At 35.2% G+C, this 13,874-nt stretch overlaps 1 protein-coding gene across 1 annotated transcript in view; it reads right to left on the bottom strand.

Moving 5' to 3' along the window:
• Positions 1–13,874, bottom strand: part of Ush2a (usherin) — a 640,266-nt gene that overhangs the window by 542,237 nt on the left and 84,155 nt on the right. The window contains exons 9-10 of the mRNA XM_070041435.1: positions 8,089–8,284; positions 4,417–4,547 (exon numbers count right to left, since the gene is read on the bottom strand). Of these exons, the coding sequence (XP_069897536.1) occupies positions 4,417–4,547; positions 8,089–8,284 (327 nt within the window). The remainder of the gene's footprint in view (positions 1–4,416; positions 4,548–8,088; positions 8,285–13,874) is intronic.

Here is a 13,874-nt window from a genome sequence, read left to right as displayed (position 1 = left end):
AATTGCAGGGGACAGAAAGAAAGAAAAATCATACAAATGCATTCTTGCATACAAGTTAAAGATGTACACAGGCTACCCCAAACTCCCATGGATCCAAGGACTTGGTATTAAAACTCCCCAACAACAATGATGACTTTTCCTTCCCCTCCAATCATTAATAATGTGATTGTGTTTTGGATGTTCTCTCTGTCCTGACTTTGGCATGAGTATTTTTAGGTTTCAGTGACTCAGAGCATGACTTCATGCCATTCTGAAGATCTTGGCATTCACCCGAGGAAGAATTACAATATTTCTTCTGAAGGAATGAAGCAAACATGCCAGCTCTTATGAGAGTGGATTGAGTTTCGAATGACAAGTGCCAAAGGGAGTTCCCTTCCAAAACCAAGAGCACAAAACACAGTAACTCAGGACATTGGGGGCTGGCTTGATTCCTAAATTATTATAACAAAATGAGACTTGAACTACTGCCTAATTTCCTTCCAGGTGCCCTAATATTATTAAGCATTGCCATTACATGAATTTAAAAAATGTCCTTGAATTCAATTTTATGTTTCATATTTTTGACCTTTTGATACCTTTTCTAGTGTATATTCTATGACCATATTTAAAATTACAGAAAACATTTTTTAGAAATGTTTCATAACATTACTTGGGCAATTCGTAGCCAGTGAAAAATATCCATAGGTTATTGATAATTCATATATTTCATACTTGGATTTTGAAAAATTATTAAAAATTACGGCAAAGAATGAGTGTGATTCTGAGCGAGGGACATAAAGGTTTGAACTTCATGAAACCTCTTTCATTTTTATTTACACTAAGACACCTATATGTAGCTCTCTTTGGATATGTATCAAATTGCATAAAATTCTCTTTCTTTTCTCACTGTAAAAATTAACAATGCAGAATTGGAAAGATCAAATGATTTTTTTTAAGAAAAAGACTTCTGAAACAAAAGAATACTAATATATTAAGTGTCTTTTTTCACATATAGTTACACAAGATTTTTACCTATGGGGGAAAATGTCAACATAAAAAACACATTTTCAGCCGGTGCAGGTAGCTCACGCCTGTAATCCTAGCTACTCAGGAGGCTGAGATCTGAGGATCATGGTTCAAAGCCAGCTCAGGCAGGAAAGACCATGAGACTCTTGTCTCCAATAAACCACCAGAAAACCGGAAGTGGTGCTATAGCTAAAGTGGTAGAGCGCTGGCCTTGAGCGGAAGAGCTGAGGAACAGCACCCAAGCCCAGAGTTCAAGCCCCATGACCGACAAAAAAAACCCCACATTTTCAAACAAACAAACAAACCCAACCTAGCTGCACTTGCCAACCCCCCTTTAGATTTCAGTCTATGTGTTAGCATTTAACAGAATATCTTTTTCCTTACTGTTCAAGAATATTCCATTGGGTGAATATCTTCTGTTTCACATATTCTATATTTTATTCATTAATTGATGGGCATTTAGCATATTTCTGTATTTTATTCATTAATTGATGGACATTTAGTTTATTTCTATATTTTTACTAGTAGGGATACTGTTGTTATGACATTTATGGATAAGGTTTTATGAAGATGTACTTTCATTCTACTTGGCTACACATTGAGGAGTTATACTAGAATACTCAATATTCTGAAAGGTACTAGACTGTTTTATACACACACACACACACACACACACACACACACACACATACACATACACACATGTCTTATTAGTCCATGGGAATTCTTGTTTTTCCACATACCATTTCTGATTACTGTAGTTTTAGTTATAGCTATTTTAGTGTGAAGCACTGTCTCCTTATTTTGTTGTTGGTGATGGTGGCGGTGATGGTGGTATCTCATGGGCTTTTCTGTCTGAGGTTGGCTTTGAACTGCAATCCTTAAATCTCAGCAGCCTGAGTAGCTAGGATTACAGATGTAAGTCACAGCTTCACTGTGCTTTTAACTTGCATTTTTTTCAAAGCCAAGCATCTTTTCACATGATAAATGCTAATTTATATCCCTTGGAGACGTATATATTCTGATTCTTTTTTCTATTTTAATTGGTCTATTGCCTTTTGTTACTGAACTACAAGGATTGTTTTGTATTTACTAGGTGATCTCTGCTCAGATATATGCTTGATATTTATCTCTTCTATTCTTTGGGTTGTTTTTATTATCCATTCTCTTGATGATAGCCTTTAAAACACAAATATTTTTAATTTTATGAGGTATAAGTCATCTATTTCTTTCTTTTGTTAGGTCTTCCTGTCATATCTAAAAAGTAATTTTCTTCTAATAATTTCATGCTCTTAGTTCTTTGCTTCATGTTATCTTTTTATTATGTGGTATGAGGTAAGTGTCATTATTTTTTTTTATTATATGATATGAGATCAGGGGTCAATGTCATTATTTTGCATGTGAATATGCAGTTGTCCCATAAGCATTTTTAAATTTTTATTTTATTGTAAAGATGCTGTCCAGAGGGGTGACAGTTACATGAGGAAGGCAATGAGGACATTTCTTGTTGAGTATTGTTACTCCTTCCCTTGTGTTCTCCCACTATCCCTTCCTCCCCCACCTCCTTCACTCCACTAAATTGGCTTGGTATCAGTACCTGAGTGGAATTGAAAGGCAAGTAAAAGATAGCAAAGTTGGAAATGTACAGCAGATTTGTAAAGAAGATAAACCAGATTTTACTAAACAATACATGAAAATTATGATTTTCTGAGAAAATAGTCTCTTCACAGTATAAAAATAAAAGAATAGAGTTGTGTTTCTAAATTTTCCTTCTGATCTTCAGTTTGTCAATTAAACATCGTGGGCCCTTATTAACTCACCTTGGTAACTCCAAAAATCTTAAATGCATATTTCATCTTAGTTTAGAGTTTTCCTTCTCTTGGAAAGCTGGAGAATTTCTTTTTTAAATTTTTTTGAGACAGAGTTTCACTAGGTAGCTCAGATTTTCCTCAATTTCTTTTTTTTTTGGTGTGTGTGTGGGGGTACGGTCGTGGGGCCTGAACTCTGGGCCTGGGCGCTGTCCCTCAGCTCTTCAGCTCAAGGCTAGTGCTCTATGACTTGAGCCACAGCGCCACTTCTGGCTTTTTTTTCTTTTTTGCTTATGTGGTGCTGAGTAATCGAACCCAGGGCCTCATGCATGCAAGGCAAGTGCTCTACCACTGAGCCACCTTCCCAGCCCATTTTTCTCAATTTCATAGTCTTCCTTCTCCCATTTCCTTAAAGTATAGGCTTGGAAAAGCAGTTTCTAATATGTGTCAAAGTTATTTGATACATATTATTTGACAAACATTATGTTATTTGAAATTATTTCACTTACATTATAATATAAAAAAGTTCTGTGTTTTGTGAACCTAGCCATTGTATTGTTTTATTGCTTAAAACAATAAGTATCTATTAAAAATTACTACGATGCCAGTTGCTGGTGGATAATGTCTATAATCCTAGCTAATCAGCATGCTGAAATCTGTGGATGGTGCTTTGAAGCAGACAAATCCAAGAGACCCTTATCATCAATTAACCAGCATCAAGTCAGAGTTGGAGGTGGAGTTCAAGTAGTGGAGCACTGGTTGTGAGCAAAACAACCAAGAGAAAGCACAGGGCCCTGAGTTCAGGACCTCTTACTGGTACAGGAGTGGTACATACATGTGCATGCATGCACGTGTGTGCACACACAAACACACAAACACACAAACACACACAACATACACAGACAAAGGTCAATAGAGTCATTGAGTAGATTTGTTACCTATCTTTACTTAGTAATATGATCAGATCAAGCATAATTTTATCTAAAGATACTCCACTTAAATATGGGCATCTGCTTTGGCTTGAGGTGAATCCATGTACTCAGGTTGGTTAGAATCAGTATTTGTATAAGTCAGACATAAAGATTTGTGGTGCAGTAATAAAATTGTTTTAAAATAATCAAAATTTATTGCACTTTCAGAAGAAGCTGCAAGCTGGAAGGAGAAATTTCAAAGCAGCGCTGTCATCACTTTGATTTGGATTTCCATAGAAGTGTCTTGTCATATTAGCTTGAATGGAATTCCACGAATAGTGTTCTCATTTATTAATCATTTATTACTATAGCTTAGCAAAGAATCTAAGACCAGTATGCAACATATTTCTCAGATTGCTTTGGACCACCATTCTCCCAAGTTTTTGACATTGGTAAAATTAAAACTCAAATGAGCCTTTGTCATATGCTAAGGGCCACCTACCTAGTACTTATCTTGGGCTCATAATGAACATTGCACAGGGTCCCCTATAACTTGACCTCTCTCTTTGAAATGCAAAGACATACACAGGGCTTCCTAGGAAATAATAGTCCTGGATTCCACTGGGAGAATGTTTCCCAAACTCATCTCTGGCTGAGACAGTAATCCTTTACTTTCAAAATGGAGAACTCACCTTCTCACAGAGAAGGCTTCCGTGCCTTGTGCCTGTTTTGTCACAATTGCAGGATTTGCAAACATCCCTGGCTGATGGATCTGCACCAGACTCTCGGAAAAAGTAATCCTTGCACAACTCGCAGTTCTTTCCTGGGTTGGGGAAAAGGTTATGCATTATGACTTCCAATTCATTAAAATCAGTCGCATAATTCAAAGTTAAAGACTGTATTCCTTGGAGGGAATTCTATAATTTTCAGGACGTCCATTTTAATGCACCTTTCATCTCTACCTGCCAATTTAGTGATCCAGAGCATATGAAACAATGAACCTGTTACAAACTATGCTTTACTTCATTAAACTCCCATCTGTTATCCAATACCTCACTTCTTAAAAATCTAGGCTTTGTGGGGGCCATACTTTTTTTTAAAAGAAGACTTTATTTCTAAACTTAAAAACCTTTGTTTCTATGACCAGTTCGTTTAATCTAAAGAAAAATATGGGAAGTTTCTGTACATGTGATAGATGATATTTACAGAGTTGAAAATAAGCCTATACTTTATATTAGAAATGGTTTTTTTTTCTGAAATAAATCTTGAAAAATTGGAGGTCTTAAATACCATGGATTACTCTAGAGTAAATATGGTTAAAAAGAAAAAGCTTCTGTTTGTGGCCATTATTTCTCATTTCAAATTTCAAATTAGGAATTAATTATATTTAGATATGCTAAATAGGTTTTATATTAAATATTAGAGTAGCTTGACATGTTGATACATTAGGTAATTCTAAAAGTTTAGAATTTATCAATTGAAATTTTTCTCCTGCTATTTAATACAAGAAGAAATTCACAAGGAGTTTCTAAAATAAATGAGTAGTTTATAAGACCACAGAACTAAGCTGTAGTAACACTCAAAATGTCCATTTTTTATGTTCAGATAATATGCAATCATTTCAAATGTTACTGGAATTAGACCAATATTAAAGAAGTAGGGAAATAATCAAATGAACATTCACATTCTGATTGATATTAGGTAGGGATTAGTGAATAAATAAATTTTTAGCATTCCTGGAATATTTCCATTTACATATGTTGGGGATTGTTCATCTCTACCTCAAATCTGGAAATCTCTCCAAAACTTATCATTCAAAGTATATTAAATGATTACCATGTTGCAAATCATGTGCTAAATGTTGAAGAATACAGTAGTAAAACATGTAAAAAAAATTACTTGCATATCTCCCACAGACCTTCATTCAGTCTGATGGTTAATTAGAGAATCATAGGAATTAATATACATCTGTGAGCTACAGTCAATATAAAATGCCACTAAAGTATATGGATGATTTTGACCTTTGTTGTGGCACCACAAAGGGATTTCCTAGAATAAAAGAACTTCAAATTTATGTCTCTAGCGGTGCACTCATTTTTCCTATCTCTCTCGGAAGTACATGGTTAGCTTACCCCAAACAGAACTCGATCTCTTCTCCCTGAGCTTGAACTTCTTTGGTCTCTCAACACAATGACCACACTGTTCAAGCTGGAATGTCAGGCAACTGTCTGTCTCTGTTCTTCCTCTGCGCCCTCCCCCCCCCCCCCCCTACACCTGCTTCCCAAGTGCTCTCAATTTTTCATCCTAAGTAATCCTTTGTTACACTTCACTTGACCTATCTAGACCACTTTAAATGTGGCTTGGCATTCTTTCTCACCTGAACTATCATTCTTGACTTCAAATCCATTCTCTACAATTAAATGAAATTCTGAAAAACACAAATCTGTTTACATCCTTTTAATACATAAAAATCTTGACTGTCATCTCATAGGCCAGTGTCAAAAGGCATGTTTGCCTTTTCTACCATTCATTTGCTGGCCCCTAGCCACATGTCCCATTTGATCTTTCCAGGTGTCCTGTATCTCACTTCCATTTTCCTTACTAAATAATTTCTATACTGAGCAGATTCTATACGCTTGCCCATCATGGTGATCATCATACACCATGACTCATCTACCTGTCCTATTACACAATAATTCAGAGACAAGAAATTTCATTTTCTCATTCCTCTTTATATCTCCTATACATAACCACCTTCTTATGATACTTTAAGTCATCAGAAATTAATAAATTAATTCCTGCTTCAGAAGAACATTTTCAGAGGCACAAGATTTGGCCATTATATTTTGCAAACTCAAATGTTGCCCATTTCTCCTTGTAACACAGTGTCCTCCAGAAAACAATAACATGTAGCAACTACTCAAATATCCTAGGATTTTGTTTGTAAGCTAATGATTGTAGTATAGGTCTTCACAATATTCTGACTTTAATTAGTGGTTAAAAAAAAAAGTAAACCCAGTTGAGATACCAAATCTGAATGAATGTAAATATTTTCGTAGAGAAACCAGATATAAGGAAATGTACTCTTTGCCTGACTTATATAACCGTAAACTCCTCTGTTTTTTGGCATTTTCAAATATAAATAATTTTAAAAAGAATATAGCTATAGATATATTCCTTAAATATATTTATTCTATGGTAATAATATATCAATGTCCTTAAATATATATATTCTATGCTAATATATCAATGTTCTATAGACTATTATATGTACTATAATAGAGAGGACACTGATATATTAGTTATAATTAATGTCATAATTTATAATCAATATACTATATTCCTATTTTAGCATATACACTGCCAAAGTGAGCATAATATGCTATATTAATTGTTAATGTTGCTCTATTGTTTTCATATTATATATGCTAATCAATACTACATAACTTTGCATATCATATATTCATATATATAATACATTCATGTAATATATTCATATATGCTTATATTATATATCTATAATTGCATAAATATAATGTATATGAAGGAAGGGGAGGGTGATATATGTGATATATACATATTATATATATTTTATTTTATTTTATTTTTTTGTCAGTCGTGGGGCCTGAACTCTGGGCCTGTGTACTGTCCCTCAGCTCTTCAGCTCAAGGCTAGCACTCTACTACTTGAGCCACAGCACCACTTCTGGCTTTTTCTACTTATGTGGTGCTGAGGAATCGAACCCAGGGCCTCATGCATGCAAGGCAAGCACTCCACCCCTGAGCCACCTTCCCAGTCCCATATACTTTTTAAACTAAGTTTTTACTGCTTTGATTAAATACATTTGTGGTTTGGTCAAAATAGTATGAGTAATGTCAAGCTATTTACGTGTGTGTGTGTGTGTGTGTGTGTGTGTGTGCTGGTACTGGGGCTTGAACTCAGGCACAGAGCACTGTCTTAGCATTTTTGTTCAAAGGCTGGTACTCTACCACTTAAGCCACAGCTCCACTTTTGGCATTTTGATGGCTAATTAGAGATATTAGTCTCATGGACTTTGCTGTGCAGGTTGATTCAGACCACAATCCTGGGAACTCAGCCAAAAATCCAGAACAAAAACAAAGAAACAGAAACACTTTTTAAGCCATTGGATACAGACAAGGAGCAGAGCATTATCTCTGAAATCTGCCTAATGATTGGAATTAGGAAGGTGAAGCAAAGCAGTTTCAGTTCTCAAACTAAATGCTTAAAAGTTGGTCCGAGAACGACAGAACAGGGACAGGCCTGGAAATCCCCTGCACATGGAGCCCCAGGGAGGTGTCCAGGGGCCTTCCTGGCTGATGACCTCTAGCTGTGGTGACCTTTACCTGAGGTGTTGTCTTGGCAGTCATCACACACTCCGCCTCCGCCCTTCTCGTGCTCAGAAGGAAATGGGTCGACAGAAGCATCGTAGTGGCAGCTGCGGGCATGGCCGTGGCAAAGGCAAGGTCTGCAGGGGAAAGCTTGGGCTTTGTTCCCTCTGCGGAAGGGCTTGTCATTGTAGAGGGGCAAGCAGCGGTCACACTGGAATAAGACAGCAGTAGCAGCATAAATGCAACGCTGTAGGCTTTGCGTTTGTATCCCACCCACTGTCATGAAATGCCACGCTGAGAGCCACGAAGCAAAACCCAGCCAGCATGTTATTCTGAAAAATAAAACTAGAGGAAAGTCCTAACTATTGCCATGAGTTCGATTTTTTTCCATGGCCTTCAAAAACAAGTCAAAATACCCAAGACTCTCGATCCCAGTCATAATTGTAAAGGACAGTGAACAATAGTGAAACTGGTAACAGTTTAGAACTCGAGTTGAAAATATCACAAACTTGTAAAACGAAGTTGTTAGAATTCTGTCCCTTTCATCTCCTTCTATACCTTATTCTATCAAACAGGTACATGTTCCCTATGTTTTAGGGAGTTGTTATATCTGGTACCTAAGTTTAGAAATCAGCTTTGAACGTTTGAACCCATGTGCTTACCACATTGGAAAATATCTCCAAAAATTAATTTCTCTAATGTAACCATTTTGCTTCAGAATATCTACACATATGGATTGCATCCCAATTATTTTCCTCCCATATGGTAAGTTTTCCTTCAGTAAGTTGCTCAGTCTCCCAAACAGCAGCAGTGATTGAATGTATTTCTTATAACACCTGTGTGCACAATTTGTGTTTCATTCTCGGTATTTTTATACTTCACAGTCCTTTCATTTTTGTCAGCTGATCCCATTCTCATGTTTATAAGGCATTATATGGGTTTACCAGTACCAAGACCATAGCAGTTTTCACATATTTTATGCTATTACAAATTAACAGTATCCACATACTTCTTTGTGAATAAACTGAATAGAAAAAAATGTACAGTGGCCAATCATCCATAGGCTTTAAAAAGAAGAGATGTGACAAAGATTTAGTTGAAAATTTAAATTTATCCATCTATCTACCTATCTTTATTTATCTTCATCTTATTGGACAGGATTTTCAGCATAATGTTTATTTGATATGGCAATGAAGGCATCTTTAACTTCAAAGGAAATGTCTTTAATGATACAACATTTACAATGTTGACTATTGATTTCAGGTAGATAAATTTTATCAAAGAATAAATACTTATTAAAAACCCATAATTAAAAAAATAAGATATGCATTGTATGTTTCATTGAGTATTCTGATTCAATTAATTGACCTCTTTCAAATGTATGCTTGCACTCTTAAGATAAATCCAATATCTTTTCTTTTTTATTGTAAAGATACTGTACAGAGGGGTTACAGTTACATGAGTAAGGTAATGAGTACATTTCCTATGGAGCATTGTTACCCTTCCTTTGTTTTACCCTAGTCCCTCCCTCACACTTCCCTCCCTCCTCCCCAAAGTTGTAAAGTTCATTTTCAACATAGTGTCCTGTACATCTCATTGTTACAAGGATTAACTTGTATTCTTGTTTCAGCATTTTGTTATCTCCCTTCCCCTCCTCAAATTAGAAAAATCCATATACAAGGTGCAGGGCACCAGAATCAAATACAGTGACAACAGGGTTGTACCATGGGGAAAGAACATACAAAAGAAACAAAAAAAATCACATAGTACATTATAAGTACATTAAAACAACAGCAAAAAAGAAAAAACTTCATGTCCCTATCTTGGGGTTCATTTCACTTAGCATCATCTTCCATGGTGATATGTACATATCTGTTGACCTTTTCTGCTTGTCTAGTAAGATTATCCTAGACGTATACTAGTTATTGCAAATAAGGGAAACCATGGGACCTATGTTACTTTGGGTCTGGCTTATTTCACTTAATATAATTTTTCCAAGTCTTTGCATTTCCTAACAAATGGGGCAGTGTCATTATCTTTACTGGTATATACAGCCAATTACTAATGCTGTTGCTTACTGACTTTAAAAAAGGCCACAGAGAAAGGTAGCAAAAGATGCACAGATTTAATGTGTTAGACCTTATATTATGTACTTATTTCCCATCAGTGGGATGAAGGTACTGTGGTTTATATACATAATGGAATTTTATTCAACTATAAAAAGAATAAAATCTCATCACTTGCAGCAACTTGGTAGGACTTTATATTAATTCAAATGAACCAGGCCCAGAAAGCCAAATGTCCTATGTTCTTACCAATATGTACAGGCTGAAAAAGTGATCTCATGGAAGTAGAGAGTAGAATAATGGTTACCAGTGGTTGGAGAGGACTGGTGTGGTGGGATGGACAGAGGATAGTTAATAGAATCAGCAATGTCTTCTTATGAGTCTAATGCTTTGTTAAAAAACCAAAAGTAGTCTGAACTTTGCTGACAATTGTATACTTCAAATAGTGAGCAGAGAGAATTTTGAACATTCACAATGCAAATAAATACTAAATGTTGAGGGAATGGAGATCATGAGTGCCCAGATGTGATTATGACACACTGAATACATATATTGAAATAGTATACTATGCCCAACAAATAGGCACAATAACTGTGTGCTAATAAAAGTATAAAAAATGAAATAGGTTATTTAACTGATTACTTTAGGACATAGATAATATTATAATATCCCTTACCTGATCTCTGTTATTTGATATGTTAGGTCTATATTCTGATATCATAACTGACATTGTTTTAAAGCCTATTTTTTGAATCTAATAACCCAGAAGTAATAACATCAGTTTGATAAAGTTGTTTTGAAAACCAGCCACTTATCAAAGTGCATATCACATCAGTGGGCGAATATTATCTACTCATTTGATGAGCTTTACATTAACCACTGAGAATTTGAGAGATTGTAGATCACAAACATTGTCATTGGATCATGAGACCTGGAATTTACTCCCATGCTTCACAGTTTCTTCATCTATAAAAGGAAGACCACTCATTGTCTTGCATATGATTAAAGATAATCTTAGGCTACATGATAATCTTTTTACACAATGTCAAATAAATCCCAAAGTTGTACACTGGAAGAGGAAAGATAAAGTTTCAATGAAGATGTTATCAAATTTGAGTATCACTAGCAGTATGAATGTAATGTAGTTATGTAACACATTGTCTATAACCATGTATAGAGAGTAATGTAATTATAAATGTGCAGATCCATCTTCTCCTTTAGAAGTAGTACACATAGAAGATCAAGACTATACAGAGAATGAGTGATATTGACTAAGATACAGTGTACTCATTGTATGGTTATGTATGTGCATATATATTTAAAATATATAGCTGGTTACTGGTGGCTCATGTCTGTAATCCTAGCTACTCAGGAAGCTGATATCTGAGGATTGTGGTTCAAAGCCAGCACAGACAGAAAAGTCCATGACAATCTTATCTCCAATAAACTACTCAGAAAAAAAGCCAGAAGTTGTGCTATGACCCAAGTGGTAGAGTGCTAGCTTTGAGCCCAAAGAGGTTCAGGAACAGTATCCAGGCCCTGAGTTTAAGCCTGAGGACTGGCAAAAAAAAAAAAAAGTGTGTGTGTGTGTGTGTGTGTGTGTGTGTGTGTGTGTGTGTGTGTGTGTGTGTGTGTGTGTGTGTGTATGTGTGTGTGTGTATGTGTGTGTGTGTATGTGTGTGTGTGTGTGTGCATGTGTAGCCAGTTTTATGTATACATTTATACACACATATGTATATATTTAAAATGTATATAAGTTGCAGTCTTTATATATGTATGCATATATATGTATACATAAAGGCTGGTTGCTTTTATCATCTATAGCTATAACTACAGAGAAAGGCTTATCTACACTTAAGTCTTAGGAGCCAGCATATATTTTTAGGATAAAACAATAACTTCTTTTTGGATCTCTAAGTATGGAGTAGATCAATCTACTTCGAAAAATGAAAGAATACATGGAAAACACATTTTCTGACTCCTTAAAGTTATTGTCCCCAGGTCACATGGTCCAGCAGTCATCCTCATTCTCATCATTGTTAAACCTATAACTTTGACAAAAGGACACATTTTATTATAAGACAGTGACATGCCTATTTTTTTAAATCTTCCTTTTATTTGTTATTGTTGTTTTTATTGCTTCCCTTCCAAATATATTCTTCTGGAAGAAATTGCCTGCTCGATGGTGGTGGTTTTATTTTACGAACTGTGCTTTTTTTGAGTGGAAGTTGATGGAAGTCAGACCCAGTGGCCTGTCTCATGGATTACAGGTACAGCTTGTCTTCTACATAGCAACCACTGGCTGTTTGAATTTGGGATTTTTGCCTATACGACTTAGTGGAGCAAATCCAGAAAAGCATTCTTCTGATATTTCTAAGGAACTATCTTGGTTTATTACTTTTGATGGGAAAACTTGGTCATTTGAGATTTTATCATTATGGTCATGCTAAAAACCAGGATCAAGGAGCTTTGTTGTAGAGAAGACTGGACTAAATGCTGCATTTACACAATCCTAGTGCCCTTAAAAATGATAAGCCAAGAGGTATTTATTGATAACTTACATGAATAGTTTGATTCTCCAATTATGGGTTATTGGGAATGACTAGAGTTCATTTGCAAATAATTGTAAAGATAAATGTGGGCAACATGGTATGCTTTCTGAAGAAAATAACTATTAGAGTACAAGGGAAATAGGAATTTTTAAGGAAAACCAGTGAATATGCTCCCCAGAAGAGGGTAGAAGCAGTATGTGCACATTTCACAGGACCCAGAAATGCTTTTAAAACTACCTACAAAAGATGTGTTCATTAATGACGTGCATGTATTATTAAAGTAAAAAAAATTCGAATACAAAAATAACCTTCAGTGTCCCCAAAATAAGTCAATGGTTAAAAAGTTCATATCTTAAGAAATATCATGGAAATATTTCTAAACATATTGGAGTACAGTTTGAATTTAAAACCAAGTTTAAAAAAAAAACAGAGCATTTGAGTATTGTCCTCTTTTTAGATAACAATGAATTCCTGTGTAGATACAGAAATAAAATGTTAAGAAGATAGAGACAGATGATATAGATTTATCTACAAAAAGAAAAGTAAGTTTTGAAAGTGTGTAAACCAAAAACATTTTTACAATGTTATCTATTGGTGGTAGAGTTACAGATAACTTTTAGCGTTTAAAACTTCATTTTTCCCCACAGTGGACATTTATGACTAATGCATTAAAATGAAGACAAATAAAATGCATGGATGGTTACAAGAAGATTATATAACATTAGGTTATTGGCATGTATCATTTCACTAAGAAATGCTAAGAATAGTAAAATGTTCCAGCCTTAAATCACATACTGATGTGATCACAAACTAACCAAATAAAAATTATTTTCTTTTCAAGTACAATGTAGGCTGAGTTAATACATTAACAGTAAAAAGAATATTTGTGTGTTGGTACTAGGACTTGAACTTAGGGCCTGGGTGATATCCTTTAGCTTTTTCACTCAAGGCTGGTACTCTGTCCCTTGAGCCTCAGCTCCACTTCTGTCTTTTGGTGGTTAAGTGGAGATGTTATCTCATGAAATTCCTTCCAGGCTGGTTTTTAACTGGGATCCTGAGTAGCTAGGATGATAGGTGTGAGCCACCAGCACCCAACAAAAATATGTGGTTTTTTAAAATATGATTTTTTTCAAAACAGCAAGATTATGTAAAAGCACTATTTATGAAGGATGACTACTTGAAA

The sequence above is a fragment of the Dipodomys merriami genome, unplaced genomic scaffold (assembly GCF_024711535.1).
Source record: "Dipodomys merriami isolate MVZ:Mamm:240054 unplaced genomic scaffold, mDipMer1.0.p SCAF_31, whole genome shotgun sequence".
Lineage (NCBI taxonomy): Eukaryota > Metazoa > Chordata > Mammalia > Rodentia > Heteromyidae > Dipodomys > Dipodomys merriami.
The sequence above is the reverse complement of the archived record's forward strand: the minus strand, read 5'-3'. Positions and strand labels throughout refer to the sequence as shown.